Below are 17,297 nucleotides of genomic sequence, written 5' to 3'. Positions count from 1 at the left end.
CAATATGTTGGCACGCAGGCCACAAGTCTGCTCATGTTAGCCAGGTGGCCCTGAACAAAGCTGTATCTGGTCACTGTCCTGTCGGTGTTGAATTCCAAGTTAGTGCAAATAATGGCACAATATCCTGTAAGACACTTACACAATGCACATCTGCAGCACGCTCCAGACCTAATATTTAACTATGCAGGATACCATGTGAGCAACACATTTTTTTTTTTTTTTTTTTTTTTTTTAATCCAGTATTCAAATTAACAAATGAGTACCATGTGTCATTCTCAAATTGCCTCAGACTTTAGTGGCAATGATTTCTCACACGTACTCAGCAAGAAACCACACTGAAAAAAATTATATCTCACAATAATAACTACTAGATAATTGTGATCATATTCAATTCATTTTTACTTATATATTATATAGTGTCACAATTATATAATATTTCTTTTTACGAGACATTTTTTACAGTGTAAATCAGAGATAACATTATTCAGTCTGTTTCAGATGTGTTTACTCATGTCAGTGTTAAAATTTTAATAGTAATGGAAAATGTACAACATCATAATGTGTAATAAAACATGAATGTTGTATTTCTGAAAACATTCCTGGAAAACCAAATGGGAGCTATTTTCTCACAATTTTGAACCAATAATTGTTAGCTGGATACTGTCTACGTTACTTTTCATGTTATAATCAATGATTGAAGAACCATTTAAAAAATTACCACTCAGCTTAGGCCAGGACCTCAACTTCATTTTTTTTTTTTTCTTTCTCAAATCTAGCACTTATTACAGATTGAGCAATGGAGACGGTCAGGGACAGCTTCTGAGCAGCAAAGACTGCTGGGGAGACAAAATTGAATTAATTTATTTATTTATTCATCCATTCATTTACAGGATGGCAGTCCACTTCAGGTCACTATTCAAACATTCATACACAATTAATTTAGTGTGAAGAAAAAATAAAATAAAAATCTTGTGCTGTTTGTTTATAAAGGGACACTAGAGGGCACCAGAGACATTTAAAACTCACTAGTAAGAGCCCACACTTTCGGATCCCAATCACAGATATGTAACATTAGATCATTTTCCTCAATAAATAAATGACCAAGTATAATATTTTTGTCTCATTGTTTAACTGGGTTCTCTTTGTGTACTTTTTGGACTTGTGTGAAAATCGTATGATGTTTTACATCATATTTTGCAGATATGTAGAAGATTCTAAAGGGTTCACAAACTTTCAAGTACCACTGTATATTGTGCAGATCAACTCAGATATTTATACTTCTGTCTGGATGCTTTTCAATCACGATTGTACTGTGTACTGTATTAAAGGCGTTAGAGAACTGATCAGAGAATGAATCATCACCCACCATTCACCTACTGTAAAAGAGCCAGCTCAATCTATGAATGTGAACAAGATTCACATATTCCCAAGGCCATAACCACATCCTGAACCACACCCTGGTGAGGGCGGGGTCACAAATATAATAGTCCTTTTTAGTTCTCTATGTAATAAAGGCTCAAATATTTATATATACATTATGTATATATACAATGCAAGAGCTTTATATTTAAGACCAAAATAAACAGGTCAGTGTGAATTATAATACAAAAACATCATTTTCATATGATATCATAACATATGAACATATCATAACATAATTTTCATTTTTAGGTGAACTAAAAATTAAATGACAATGTTGTCAACCTAACAACAAATGTACAGGTGCATAACAACGTTATGTCCCTGTATATTCCAAAGGTATGTGGACACCTGACCTTCACAGACATTTGGTTCTTCCCTAAACTGTTGTGGAAACACACAGTGCGAACACCAAAATACCAAAGGTGTGCATTTTTAATTTTGGGTTGATTACGTCTCTAATCGGTAATAAGTAATCGACCCGACAGTGGCACGTGGTAACTTGCCCAGATGTGGGTTGAGTACTCGGGTCTGATGTGGACCGACCGGCATGCAGCATTTTGTCCAATTTTGGGCGGAGCATCTGGACCTAAATCGGACCTAGATTCAAACCCAGGTTGTGCTGATAAATCCAGGCTCGGCTGGGATTAATCGGACGGTAGACCGGGTGTTTTTTTTAATTTTATTTTTATTTACCAGCTGGAAGTATACAGTGGGCACGCACGCACTGCCAATAGAGTCTCTTCACAGACCGCGTGCTCTGTGGACACGCCCCCATCACGCCTTCCCTCTCGCGCGCCGCGTTTACTCCCACTCTGAACTTATGCCATGCACATTCTTTGAGAACTTGCTCGCTTGTTTCCACAGACAGCGCGAACAGCCCGTTAGGAACTACAGCGGAAATCTCTGGTGAGTTTCCCATCACAATTCCCCCCAATACTTGATCCATTTAAAAATGCATGCGATGTGCTTTGTTTATATGCATGCTATGAATTTTCTTATAAAGTGAATTGTTTAAGTGTAAATGTTTTTTTTTTTTTTTTTTTTTTTTTTTTTGCGTGGATTAAAAAAACCCAACAACAAACAAACAAACAAACTGGTGTTCCTAGTTATTTAATAACATCTGAAGCAGATTTTGCACTTTATTTTGCACTTATACTATATAAAGGACTATGTGCAATTTAATGACATGTTAGGATGATTTATAGCAGAGAGGCAGCACAGTGTGTGACCTATTGAACAGGCAACTGCTGAAATTTAAATTTGTGCATGCAAAAGAAATATAACAAATGCATTACAAAAGCCATTTTTTATGTTATCAACACACAAAGTTTTCGATGCAACTACAATGTGATTGTGTGTGACAGAAAGTCAGTCATTATGCCAGAGGCCAGAGGACAGGACACTGTGATCGAGCCTGCTGAGGATCCTCAGATATGGAGCGAGAAGGGCAAAGGAGCAACGCTAGAGCAGAGAGAGAAGTGGGCCAACAAGACAGAGTTTATGCTGTCCATGGCAGGTGAAATCATTGGCCTGGGCAATGTGTGGCGCTTTCCATATCTCTGCTACAAGAACGGAGGAGGTGAGTCAGAGAGAGAGAGAGAGAGAGAGAGAGAGAGAGGATGTCTGGGTTTTCAGTTGTGTATTCTTTTGTACAGGATTAATATCCAAGATACAGCAAATGAAAACAGGCTTAAATAGACCAGTAAATAGGATTCACATTTATCAGTGAGTCTTTTGAAATGCTCATGATAAAGAATAGTGCATGCCCACACAGAGTCATGCACTTTTTAAACAAAACACTCCTTTTTCTTTAGCTGCTGATGTTTGGAAACGGAAGCCTCCAAGCCAGGCTTTTTAAATACCAAGTCTTTTTCTTAAGAAGAATGAGCTGAATGTTAATTCTGTTTATTTTACTGTATTCTATTCTGTCTTCTGTAGCAGAAAAAATCCACACAAATAACCCCAGGCTCACTTGTATCTATGTATAGGTGTATTCTTCATCCCTTACTTTGTCTTCCTCATCTTCTGTGGCATTCCTGTCTTTTTCCTGGAGACTGCATTGGGTCAGTACACGAGTGAAGGAGGGATCACAGCCTGGAGGAAGATATGTCCTATGTTTGAAGGTAATTTCTGCCTTATTGTATTTATTTATTTATTTTGATTGACTGTGTGACACTGTGATGCAGTGGCTAGTGTTGCTGCTTCCGAGCTGCAGAGTTCTTCGTTTAATCCTGAGCTTGGGTTACTGTCTGTGCGATGTTTCTCTGCATGTTTGCCCACTTGTTTGTATGCATTTCCTTTGCATTCTCTGGATTCCTCCCACCTAATAAAAACAAGCCGATACGTGGCCTGGCAACTCAAAATTGTCGCTACCACCTCCCGGGTGTATAATGGTAGGGTGTGTTCCTGCTCAGTGATTGTGTGATAGGTTCCAGAGCCACCAAAACCAGTTTATTTATGTACTGTCATATATGCTGTCACTCTTAGTGTCCTATATTGTATTGTTTTGTACTCATCTTTCTTTTCAGACTGTAGTTTTATGTTTACGTTTAATACTCTTTTCGCTTATTGACTGACAGATTGCATGATTGAGTTCTATTATTTAAACACGCATGTGCGATGAGTCCAAAACAAGGGACTATGTGGTCGGTCAGATTTAAGAGAAGATATTAGGTATAGTTTACATGAAAACATTATGTTTCTCATCAAAACATGATTTCCTTGCTTATACTGAATTTAATTTAAACAAGTTTCTAATTACTGTTTTGAATCATGTGGAGTGAGTATGAGTAATTCACATAATAGTAACGTTATCCAATGACATTATGAAATCTCATGAGGATGTAAGAGCTGATGAGTAGAAATAAGCGATTAAACTAAAAGTCGCTGCCTCACTGTCCTATTGATCCGGGTTCAGTCCAGCTCTGGTCTGAGCGAGTTTATTCAGGGGTTTGAAAAGACACTGTTGAATTATCTTCTTAGATGTACGAGAACAAACTGTGTTAATGTATCACAATCCATTCTCGTGGAACCGATGTACGCAGTTGAATTAAGTAAATACACTGAGTTTTTTCAGTGCAGCTGAATTTCAAACTAGCTACCCTTAGCTAGCAAGCAGTGAGCAATACCACAGCACGTCTTTTGAAACACAGGGCATTACCCAAAACTCTACATTACATCTCAAGGACTTCTAAAAAGAAGGATATATCTTTTAGAGCTTACATACATTATTGTCTCACCATTGTTGAAATACCATTGACACTTATGGTGACAAATGCTATACAAATGCTTGTGGTATTCACAGGAATTGGCATTGCATCTCAAGTTATTGTGATCTACCTGAACATCTACTACATTGTGGTTCTTGCCTGGGCGGTTTTCTACCTCTTCAGCTGTTTCCAGACCACACTGCCTTGGATCTCCTGTGTCAATGAATGGAACACAGGTATAAAAACTTCTTTACATAAAAGTACAATCAAAAACATTTTGTTTAAAGGAATAAAGGAATACTACAGCACGTTTCAGCCTGACCTCTATCCACTGTATCAGCAATAAGTAATTAGGTAATTAAGTAAGTAGTGAATATGTTTATAAAAAAAAAACATTTAAATCAAAGTATTGTACATACAGGAATTTCAACAAGCACAAAGAGAAATATAAAATCAGACATAAAAGACAGAGGCATCAACTTTAAATAGCTAAAATGCTTGCATATAAAATAAGGCTGATTGATTATGATAAAGATCATACACTTTGATTATTCCCCTTGAAATTGTATTTGCAATTATTAATTATGATTATTACAGTTCCATTGTTTGAAGCAACTGCATGCCATATTTCTATATACACATACTAAACAAGCTGATATCTGTCTTCCTGAAAAACCTTTCTTGCTTTTCTGTAGCAATAAGCCTCAAAGGTCAACTACACATGAATGGTATTGTAATGTTATATAAAATGAAATCAATGGGAAAACTTTTAAAATAACCTCTGTAAAAAGCAGAGTTTGCCTTATCCGTTTTTTTTGGCCAAGAACACAAGTGATTAAAGTACAGGTTGCGCAGCTCGAGTAAAATGATTGTGGGAGGGGATGAAATATCACTTATCCAGTGTGTTTGAGCTTTTTAAACCCACCGCTGCAAATCATATTATTTGGCACCATGTCTTTTGCAATGAAATAGGTTATCGCTTCAGTTATCTCCATTTGCCTTTGGGAACTTGCCGGATACTAGGAAACACTAAACAATGATTCCATGATGGGTGTCTGTGTAGCAGTTCTTGCATGACTTGGTGCTTTTTCCTTCATGCTAAGACACTCCTCGTATTGCACTCTGTCACTTTGTGGTGTTGCCTTTTGGTGCAGAAAACAGTTGTTCGACATAACTTACAGAGTATAATGTGCTGCTCGACATCATTGCTAGTGAATCCAAAATAATTCCACACCACAGATGATGCTTTTCATTTCCGTACCACTGCTTGATTCTGAGCAACACTTTGCAAGTTGTTGGATGTTATTTTTTAAAATTTTTTATTTATTATTATTTTTTTTAATCAGCACACATGTTCACGAAATGAGCATGAAATGAGATGAAATGTAACACATGCAGCAGTGGATCATGAGGTAGTTGATAAGGACATACAGACAAATAGCCTCTTAAAAGCTGTGATTCGCCTCGCACAACATAACATGCTCTAAACACACCTCTTGAACATGCAGAACAATGCAAGTGGACATCTGTAATTGTGACTTTTAACGATTATGTAATTGTGACACCCGCAACTGTGCAGCCCTAAAATTATGACAAAAATATTTTTTGTTGATTTAAAAACTGCAACCGAATCTCCAGTGGTAAGTAAGCAGTTCCTTAACCTTAGCTCAGTGGACTTCAAAGTTCGATAGAGGGTCTCTGGACAATGGTTTGATTTAATATCATTAAATCTGAGGTCAGTGTCAATCACCATTGAGATGAGGTTTATGTGTATTCTGCTACAGCACATGTGTACATTGAAACGATTCTGCAGTGAACCTGAAACTTTTGAAAATATTCTGCTGTGGATGTAAGGGCATTGCTTTAGAGCCTGATCGATAGTCAAGAATGTTACATAAGCCATACTTTCCTGTCACAGTAAATTAACCTGACCCTGCCTAATTTTCCAATCTGCTTAGTTCTGGAAATATCTCTCCAGTCCATTACCAGCTAATAGGTATTTCACGAAATAGTGCTGTGAAAAAAGTATTTGCTTTGCTTTGCCTGATTTCTTCTGTTTTTTTTTTTATATCTCATACTAAATTGTTTCAGAAATTAAAAACGAAATCTAAGATAAAACAAAGGCAATCTGAGTAAACACAAAATACAGTTTTTAAATGATAATGTTATTTATTGAAGCAAAAAAGTTATCCAATGCAAACTGGGACTGTGTGAAAATGTATTTGCCTCTGTAGTTACTAATTCCATTAATCTATGAATCTGCATTCATAATGAGGTTCAGCTGGACTAGACGCAACCAGGTCTGATTAATACAAACCCTGTTCAATCAAATCAACACTTGAATAGAACTTTTTCAACAGCATGAAGTTGAAAATTCCGCCACAGCGCTGTGTTTAGTTGCAGTTATTGCTGCTAAGGGTGGCACAACCCTGGCAGATTTTAAGTTTAAGGCGGGAATTAGTTTTACACGTTGGTGATATGTGTTGGATAACTTTTTTTTTGTTTCAATAAAAAAATAAAAAATAAAAACTATATTCTATGTTGCCTTTGTTTTATGTTGTATTTCATTTGAAGATCTAAAACTATTTAGTATGAGATATACATAAAAACAGAAGAAATCAGGATGTGACTGGTATCGGAAAAGAACTTAACGGGTGCAAATACCTTTTCACAGCACTATAGTTAAAAGCGTTGAACCAAACCAACCAACCACAAGATAATTTAATGCCTGAGGTAACAGTAGTTCTAGTTTCTTTGATTTGTGTGATGTTTTTGATTAAGCAGGTTTTTCATTCTTGTTTGTGGTAATAATGTGGTTAAAGTAAGATGTTGTGTCTAAAAGTTATTTACATTTTATATATATATATATATATATATATATATATATATATATATATATATACACACACACACACACACACACACACACACACACTAAGCCCTTAACCAATAAAGTCCAAGTCCAAAGGGGGCAGAGTTGGACGAGAGACAGAGTCCTTAACAGCCAAGTCCAAGTCAAGTTCAGCCGAGTCCAGAAAGTGAATCAGATATAATTATTACTTGAAATTGCAATTGTAAACTCAACACTGAGCCATTAAAATTAACATTTTAACTTTTACAAAGCAGTGGCAGTAAAAATGTAACAAAAAAAACTACTATTACATCCTGCCATTATTTTTTTTTTCATTCATGTCATCAGTACATCAACAACTAGTTTCTAGTTGAACAAAAATGTGATTCAAAGCAAAAACCTGCTAGAGAGGTATATGTAGAGGTTTTAATAAATTAAAAGTGTATGGAAATACAAATTAACCTTTTTTTTTACACTTCAAAAAAAGAGCATTTGGAAATTTAAAACTGATTTAAAACAGGAGGTAATTGTAAAACAAAGGTATTTGTGAAACATTTAATGTGCATAAGATCTTTGCACAGTTTTCTAAGCTACCTAACTACTCAGTACAATTCAGAGCACATTACATTATCTTAATGAAGATAATGACATTACATTAGAGCATATTACATTTTCAGTTGAAAATGACCACAGTACATTTACAGCCACTGCATTTTCTCTATAATAATAAGTAACATACCTGTCTCTGAGTTGTCTTTCAACATGTTGTTAGAAATTTGAAGTCATGCCAGTTGCATCGGTAATCGTTATTTTGAAAAACTTTATGATTTTCGTAAGCAAAATGAATTACTGCTTACTTTGAAGACATTCTTCCTATCCATGCAGTGCGAATGTGTGCATGCGCTCAATGTGGAGCAACTATATTTTGGCTACAAGCCATCAGGACGGGTTACTGCTGCATGTCGGCAGGCAGGGAGACTTTCATTAGGTTCTTGTTATCTTCATTGTATGTTGTTGTTTATTTTTTATGGCCGTGGACTCAACTGTAATCAGAAAAATCTTCAGAATGTCTAAGTCCATGCCAAGTCTGAGTACAAATTTACCCGAGTGCATGACAAGACCGAGTTCATTCATAATTGGACTCTAGTCCGAGTCGAGATCGAGTACCCCAACTCTATTATCTAATGCTACTGAATGGTGAAACATTATCTGGGTGAAGAGTGAAGGGTTAAAGGTGTTGTTCTTTCACAGTGCCAAGGCTGAGAACTTTTTCCATCACTGAACTACAGCTGCTAAAAAGTATTGTGAAACATGGTGAACATAATACATTCATATTCTTGTATAGGTCTGTACATGTCTGTTCCTATGGAATAGGCTGCCGGACATTTTATGATTTACACACAATAATACATACAACCTGTATACTATATACTGAGCTAGGCATTGAGTTTGCACAAGAGAAAAATGAACAGGTTACATCCTAGATCAGTAATCCTACTTTTGGCAAATATTTGGATAACTATTTTCAATCTCACTGGAGGTTTCCATTGTCCACAGAATCTTGTCACACGTATAATAAAAGCTTGCTGCACTCTGGTCTGCACACAGCAGATGCTGACTGGTCCTTTCTATACAATGAAACATACAACTACAGGTAAATACACCCACACCTGTGAACACACAATTAAACTCATGTTCATCCAAAGATTTGCAAAAACATTTATAATAAAGCTATACATGGAGTGGAATCTTGTAGATCTAGATTTCAAACTCATTCAAATATTGTTTGGCCTTAGTATGATTTGATTGCCATGCAAGGTGAAAATGAAAAGGTTTACAAAGAACCAATATTATAATTTTAGCACAACCTAATGTTTCAGAATATGTTTTATTTTTTATTTATTTATTTTTTACCCATTTAAATTTGTTTGTCGTTGATTTTACTTGTCTTGTGCTACTGCAGATCCACATAAAATCCCTCATCTAAAGGTCATTTTCATGCAAGAACAATTTACGTTTTTGATTGATTGATTTATTTAATTTAGTTAGACCAAATCCCAAATGGCTTCCCATTAACTATATACACTTACAATGTAGGGCGTTCTAGAAGCTAATGCATTTTGTTGGAAAATTGCTAACTATATATTAATAAACTCTTAACAGAGAATTATTTTGCAGTTTAATTCATTTTATTTTGGGTATTTATAGATTTATGTGCATCCTGTTTTCTACAGTAGCAGTGTCAACTTATCTGCACCATACAAGGTTGTCTCTCCAGAGGAGGAATTCTGGCTGTAAGTTAAATGATAAAATCACACTTTTTGGAGGTTTGTTTTTATGTAGTGCTGATTTGACAAGAAGTCAACTTTTTTTTTTTTTTTTTTTAAATTCTTGGAGATTTTTTTTAATGCTTTCTTCCGTTTAACTGTGGAAAGATTAGACATGGAACACATGTGTAGTGAATATGTAGTGTAGTGCACACATTTACAGGAAAATTATTGTAATGGTCTTTGATGTCTCCCTTTAAATAAGAAATTTCAAAAAGGTGGGGGAAGGGGTAGGGGGGAACAATGAGAGCCCAGGCTAAAAAGCCTCTTCTCTGCACTAGAAAGTTAAATTACTCTTTGTTGGAGATGTGGGAAAGGAGTGTAGGAATAATAGGTTACTGGGGGGATGCAGGGAAGTAGAGGGGGTAAAAACCTGTAAAAGAGAACTGTAGAGTCAAGTAGGGAATATAAATATGTAGGAGGAGTTTTTGGCAAAGCCGTTTCTATTTCACAACTCTGTTTTTTTTTTTTTTTTTTTTAAATAGAATCATGCAACTATGTAGTCATGAGCCAAGATAAACAAAAGTAAAATCCTATGTTTACTTCCTAATGTAATAAGCACTAATAATGGAACAGCCAGGGCTGCATTTACAGTGATGTTTTAATAAACACGAACAGCATAAATATGCAAAACCTTTTTCAATTTTATTTCTCTCTATATATATATTTAATAACAATTTACACAAACATAATGGAAATGTGTTGGCCACTCTAAATATAATAGACAGAAAGATTTAAGACTTGCGCACATAATAAGATGGGGTGGGTTAAACATAATTCCTCATATTTAAAGCATGTTTCCCTTTCAAGTTCTTTCTTAGACACACTTTGTTTTCCTTTTTTTTTCTAAGAAAAAAATACACATTTTACATTTTACATTCCTGGTTGCACATATGGTTGGGAAATGGGGGTGTTACTGCAGGACAGCTTGATTAGAACAGCATGTTTATCTGTTGGGCAGCTCTAAACTAGAACCCTCAAAACTAAACTTGGGAAGTGAAACATCTGTATCCATCACGCTATTATGCTTTTGTTTACAATTTGAGGATGGCAACATTTGACATGTATATAAACCAGCATGTCCACCTTGTTCCATTTCAGAGCAGAACATTTAAGCAGAAATATAAAGTTGGGGCAGAATTTGGGAAGTCGGAATCTGTGAATCTTTCAGTTACAACCCCCACAATGTGTATATTACATACTCTAATAGAGAGATCGCTGCTGGGGAAGTTTGTTTTTTCCATGTAACTGTCTGTCCTCAGTCATCGCGTGCAGAGGATATCCAGCGACGATACCCTGGGTCCACCACACTATGACCTGACACTCTGTCTTTTGCTGGTCTGGATTATCTGTTACTTTTGCATCTGGAAAGGAGTCAAGACCACAGGCAAGGTAAACACACACACACACACACACACACACACACACACACACATACACGTTGAGTCTGTCACAGCTCCAACACAGTACTTTGGGTAGTATTTGACTTAGACGGGAGAAAGGTATTTCAGGAATAGCAGAGACAGTGAAGAATGTCAAGAAGCTGAGGTCTAGCCAGATCTTGGTAGAATGTTAAAAAAAAAAATCCAAGTTGAAAATCTCCTGTGCGCAAATATGCTAGCTAGCGTGGTCATGAAGGTTTTCCATCACCCACCCATAAATAATAGTAAAGAAGTAATCCGTACTAGAGAATTCGAAAACATGGAGGAAAATTAAATAACTGCTGAATTGATGTTACAGGATGTGATATATTTTCATGGGTGACTTCAACAGCCCCAGCCCACTGTGGGGAGGAAAACATCTTGATATTAAGGGAAAGAGGATAGAAAAGCTTCAGTGTGAAGACATTGTTAATGTTTGTTAAATGACGGTTCAAATACGGCTCATGGAAGCTTCTCTGCCACTGACTTAACTATATGTTATGAATGATTGACTTTTCATGGCATGTCTGGGATGATCTGTGTGGAAGTGACCACTTCCCCCTGATTATAACCGCAACAGAAGTAGACATACAACAAAGGCCCCAAAAATGGAAACTCAAAAAATGCAAATTGCTATGCATTGCAAAATCCTTGCCATGAAAGATTCAATGAGAAACCTCAGGATCAAGAGGATCTCATAAAATGGTTCACCAGCACCTTGACTACAATTGCTGATGAGACAAAATCAGCTTTTGTCTTAAAAAGACAAAATCCTTCTGGTTTGATGTCAAATGTAAAATCCTTATTGAGGCATGGAAAAAGCAGTAAGAAGGTTCAATAAACAGCCAACAACTAAGAGCCTTAGTAAATTAAAAATCTGCCGAGCACAGGCATGAACCTATAAAAATGAAGCAAAGAAACAGAGCTGGAAAAAGTTTGTATCAAGTCTGACAACAAATACATCAACAAATAAAATATGGAATGTGATCCGGAGAAGGTGGGCTACAAGTAAAACACATTGATGACCAAGGCTACTCAAAAACATGAAATAGCAAACATACTGTATTAGCAATAACCTTTGAAAGGAATTCTTCAGTAGAAAACTACCACCTGGAATTTCAGAGAATTCGGATAAAGCAAGAAATGAGTGAATTAAAATTTTACACCAAAAATATATAACCAACCTTTCTCTATGGAAGAACTCCTAAATTCCTTAACAAGCTGTCATGATACCGCAGTTGGACAAAGTCCATTATCAATTTTTAAAGCACTTACCTCAAAGCAGCCTAGCCATGATATTTAGAAGTCAGGTAATATCCCACCCTCCTGGCAAGAAGCAACAATCATACCTATACCCAAACCAGGCAAAGAACACACTGACCCCAACAACTATTGGCCAGTAGCTTTGACAAGTTGTATGTGTAAAACCATGGAGAGGATGGTAAACCAATGGCTTGTCTGGAAGTTGGAATCTGACCATCAGATAAGTGACTATAAGTGTGGTTTTAAAAGAGGAAGGAGTACTGTAGACCACCTTATCAGATTGGAGTTGTACATCTGTGATGGTTTTAAGAATGGTAAAAGAACATGTGGTAGCAGTTTACTTTGACTTGGAAAAAGCATATGACACTACCTGGTAATATGGGGTTCTAAGAGACTTGCATAAAATGGGGATCAGGGGCAATCTGCCTCTTTTTATCTCCATATTTCTGGCTAACAGAATTTTCGAGTTCAGATAGGAACTTCTGTGTGAAATTCCCACACGCAAGAACAAGGAGTACCTCAAGGCAGTATCCTCTCTGTTACTCTGTTTATGATTAAAATAAATAGTATTGTAAATGTTATTGGGCAAAATGTATGGTATAGTCTTTATGATGATGTTGTTTGCATAGGTTACAGGTGGAAAATTTGAATATAATTGAAATAGAAATGCAATTATGTGTAAACAAACTAAATGAGTGGGCAATTGAAAATGGTTTTAGATTCTCTAAAACCAAAACTGTATGTATTCATTTCTGTCTTCTGCAGTCTTTGCATCATGACCCGGAACTGTTCAGTGATAGAGAGCCCATCAAAATCGTCAAAGAAACTAAATGTCCAGGCCTACTCTGGGATAATAAAAATGCTTTCATCCCTCATATAAAGTCATTAAGGAATAGGTGCTTAAGAGCATTGAATATTATTAAGTATTAGTGAAAACTAAATAAATACTAGTGAAAACTAAATGGGGAGCAGACTGCACTGTCCTTTTGTGACTATACATGTTCTTGGTCCACTCCCGATTGGACTATGGGAGTATAGTTTATGGCTCTGCAAGAAAATTATACCTGCAAATGCTAGATACTGTACACCATCAAGGATTGAGTCTTGGCCTGGGAGCTCACCAGTACAAAGCTTACATACAGAAGCAAACTAACCCTCTCTTCAAATTGGGTGTCTTAAGTTAGGTCTCCTATATGCAATCAGGATAAAGACAAACCCACACAACCCAGCTTATAAACCAACCTTCTACCCAGAGTATTTGCACCTATACCAGACCAGACCCAGCTATATCAGATTATACGCATCAGATCCCATATAGGAAACTTAGACATAAATCTTGATGCTCTAAGCCAAACTCACCGCTATCCAATTCCTACTTGGAGTTTGGAAAAGCTATGCATTAACCTGGAATTGAACTGTAATAGGAAGGCTGATACTTTCCCGCATATATACCAACAGTATGTCTTTGACATAAGAAGCCTCTTCCCCTAGCACAGGCCTGTATACACAGATAGTTCCGAAGTAGAAAACTGAATATCTGCAACAGCGTTAATCAACCACCAACACTTTGGCATTTGTATTCCAGACCAAAGTCCTACTTTTACAGCCGAAGCCTGTGCTCTACTTCTTGCCTTGGAACATGTTGAAAATGCAAAGGAACGGAACTTCATAGTGTTTAGTGGCTCAAAATCCTGCCTCCAAGCACTGGAATCTTTGAAGACAGATCATCTGATAATTGTTGACATTGTAATTAAAACAAACCAGTTGCAAAGACACAATTACAGCATAGTTTTCGGCTGGATTCCGGGATATAGTGACATCTTTGGCAATGAACAAAAAGTCAGGGCTGCAAAAAAAGCCCTCACGGAAACAATCAGAGAATGCAAAATCCTACCTTCTGACCTTAAGCCCTTGATCAACCAGTATATACTGGACAAAGCACAAATGAAATGGGAAAAATGTCGAAATAACAAATTATTTGAATTTAATAACAGTATGTGATATTCTGACTCTGGTCTTTTTTTGTGCAATATCGGTTTGAGTGAGAAGCAGCATTAAGTCCAGTGGCACTGTCCTGACAGATTTAACCATGATACGTCACCCTGAAATTTATGCTAAAGTGAGCCATACGAGTAGCACATGAATGCTCAGTCAGCTTATACTTTAAACCATTGCAACTCTTTCTTTACACTTGAACAAAAACACAGGCATTATTGTATTTAATTCAACATCTCAGCATTGTTAATTAAAAGCATGATAAAACAGCCTATCTCCTAAACACAAGTTTTGATTTCATCTGCTCCCACCCTGGACGCTCTGCCTGAGATGGTCTAGGCTGTTAATGCCAGGACTATAAAATGTGTAGAACTGAAGTGTAAAATAGAACATCTCTAAAAAATATATTAGAGAAACATTACTACAATTGCAGTAGTATTATATTACAAATATTACAAATAAATAGTAATTATGTGTGATGTGTCTCTTCAAGGTGGTCTACTTCACAGCCACATTCCCATATGTCATGCTGCTGATTCTATTTTTCCGAGGAGTCACCTTACCTGGTGCTGGGACTGGAATCAGCTATTACCTGTACCCTGATATCTCCAAACTCTCCAATCCTGATGTAAGTGTGTATATGTATATAAATGAGCATGAGGGTTTGGTAGACATATTTCATTGTACACATCTGAGAGGATGCTCAAAGTAGCAGGGGCAGTTTACAGTGAGATAAAATATATCAGTAAATTTCTTATGGCTTCTGTCAGAGATATGACATTATGACATAGTACATTATATACTGTATCAATGAATGCTGAATGCTGAGCACTGTTAATGATGTTGGCTGTGTTTCACCACCCCTTGTTGACTTCCTGTGTCACACACACTGTGACTTGAGCTGTATTAGAGCTCATTTTAGTCCCATGGGTTTTCTCTCTTATTCATTTCTGTGCTTTCTTTGACCATTGTTGTGCACACTATATTGCGAGACATGCATTCCCATGGAAAATACAGACCTTCTTTTTAGATCAGACTTGTATGTTTTGTACAGACTAACGCCACACAACATTCTCTTTGTTCCAGTTCTTCATGAGAGAACTCTTAGTGTTAGTCATAGACCACACACCCCTTTGGGCTGGAAGTTTTCTTTTTGTTCCAAGCGATCTTATTTATGAAGTCAGTAAAATTAATGCTAACAAAGAGATAAATGCACCGGAACTGGTGTGGTGGTGATTATCCTTTAAGTATCCTTTAAATGTTATGTATCAATTGCTCTGAGGCAGGAAGCACTGTCTAGGGTGCTGAAGTGATGACAGGAATACATTTAGGGTTTGGTAAGTAGCAATTATAGTAAAAGAGAAGGGAGACAGAGAAAGGCTGAGTAATAGTGACAGAGAGTGAACATTAAATAGACAATGAGTTACTTCAGAAAGGTTAGCAAGAGATGGTGTTGCAAGAGCATGTGCAATGCTGACGTTCATGGTTGTATCATATTGAAGCTGGAAGCAATCTGAGCAGGGATGTAGAATTAGGATGCTGGGACATGGAGTTCATTACACCATCTTCAACTCGTCATTATGCAGGAAAATATTGTTATTGGAGCTGTGGACCGTGGAGCTGTGAGGTGGCATCACTACCCACTGGAGCACTGTGCCACCTGTGCCAAGTAGAACATGGGATCTTTCACTACAACATTTATTAATATAATTTTAATATTTTTTAATTTTTTTTTTTACAGTTTAGTTTGTTCTGATACTTCTAATGTAAGCACACACAGGAAGTAGTGAGAGGGAAGTAATGGAAGGCTGCCAGCTCGGCAGTGCTGCTCATGCTAAACAGATGTGTGCACGCACACACACACACACACACACACACACACACACACACACACACACACACACACACACACACACAGACAGATGACTACGAAGTTGAGAGGGCTACAGATTGCACAATATCTGTTAGCATATGAGGGGCTGATTCTGTCCCAGAGACATAGTATGTGCAGTCTGTTCCCTTTTACCTATTTTCTCTCTTTTGTTCCTTTCTCTTTCATATCTTTCTCATTTGTTCTTTAGGTTTGGCGTGATGCGGGGACCCAAGTGTTTTTTTCCTATGCTGTGTGTCAGGGGGTCCTCACTGCTTTGGGAAGCTATAACAAATACAACAATAACTGCTACAAGTTAGTGGCCCCTCCACTGAACTTTAAACTGAACCTTGTGTGTTTCTGATTGTGCATTAGCAAAATTTAAAATTTTGTTCGTGTCTTGCATGTCTGGTTTTGAATAATGCGCATAATGAACAATTTTATGTCTTCTGGTACCATCAGAGACTGCATCGCTCTCTGTGCCCTGAACAGTGGCACCAGCATCTTTGCAGGCTTCGCTGTGTTCTCTATCCTTGGCTACATGGCTCATGAGCTGTCCTTACCTATGGAGGACATAGTGAAATCAGGTAGCATTTAACTTTTTAAGAACACTGTGTTGGAATATACTCACTCTTCCAGGCAGTAGTATCTGAGCACTTAAGGTTGTGAGCCAGTGAAGGATGTGATTTCAAATTAATCAAGATGCTTATCCATCCCTTAACTATTGACATTTTTCTGGGATATATTCTAGGTTAGATGGACATGTGATGAATATTTTGTTTACAAATGTCAGTGTTTTGATAATTGAGGAAGCTTTATGACATGATTTGGTCTGCATGCTTTGTTTTAGGACAGAAAATGAAGAAAAAACAGAACAATACTAACAAAAACAAAAGGGTCCCAGACCAATACTATTACTACTACTACTACTACTACTAC

General features: G+C 36.9%; 1 protein-coding gene across 4 annotated transcripts in view; it reads left to right on the top strand.

The window, feature by feature from the left end:
- The first annotated feature begins 2,179 nt into the window (after positions 1-2,179).
- Positions 2,180-17,297, top strand: part of LOC108279915 (sodium- and chloride-dependent GABA transporter 2) — a 32,020-nt gene continuing 16,902 nt past the window's right edge. The window contains exons 1-10 of one of the 4 annotated variants that reach the window (XM_017494546.3): positions 2,180-2,328; positions 2,787-3,001; positions 3,411-3,545; positions 4,727-4,867; positions 9,040-9,136; positions 9,720-9,776; positions 11,072-11,201; positions 14,982-15,116; positions 16,570-16,673; positions 16,821-16,945. In XM_017494546.3, coding sequence (XP_017350035.1) covers positions 2,800-3,001; positions 3,411-3,545; positions 4,727-4,867; positions 9,040-9,136; positions 9,720-9,776; positions 11,072-11,201; positions 14,982-15,116; positions 16,570-16,673; positions 16,821-16,945 — 1,126 coding nt within the window. In that variant the 5' untranslated portion in view covers positions 2,180-2,328; positions 2,787-2,799. Of the gene's footprint in view, positions 2,329-2,786; positions 3,002-3,410; positions 3,546-4,726; positions 4,868-9,039; positions 9,137-9,716; positions 9,777-11,071; positions 11,202-14,981; positions 15,117-16,569; positions 16,674-16,820; positions 16,946-17,297 lie in introns of all 4 variants that reach the window. The other 3 variants (XM_017494544.3, XM_017494547.3, XM_017494545.3) reach the window with 3 other exon arrangements.

Source organism: Ictalurus punctatus, chromosome 19 (genome assembly GCF_001660625.3).
Source record: "Ictalurus punctatus breed USDA103 chromosome 19, Coco_2.0, whole genome shotgun sequence".
Lineage (NCBI taxonomy): Eukaryota > Metazoa > Chordata > Actinopteri > Siluriformes > Ictaluridae > Ictalurus > Ictalurus punctatus.
This window is presented reverse-complemented; position numbering and strand designations above follow the sequence as displayed.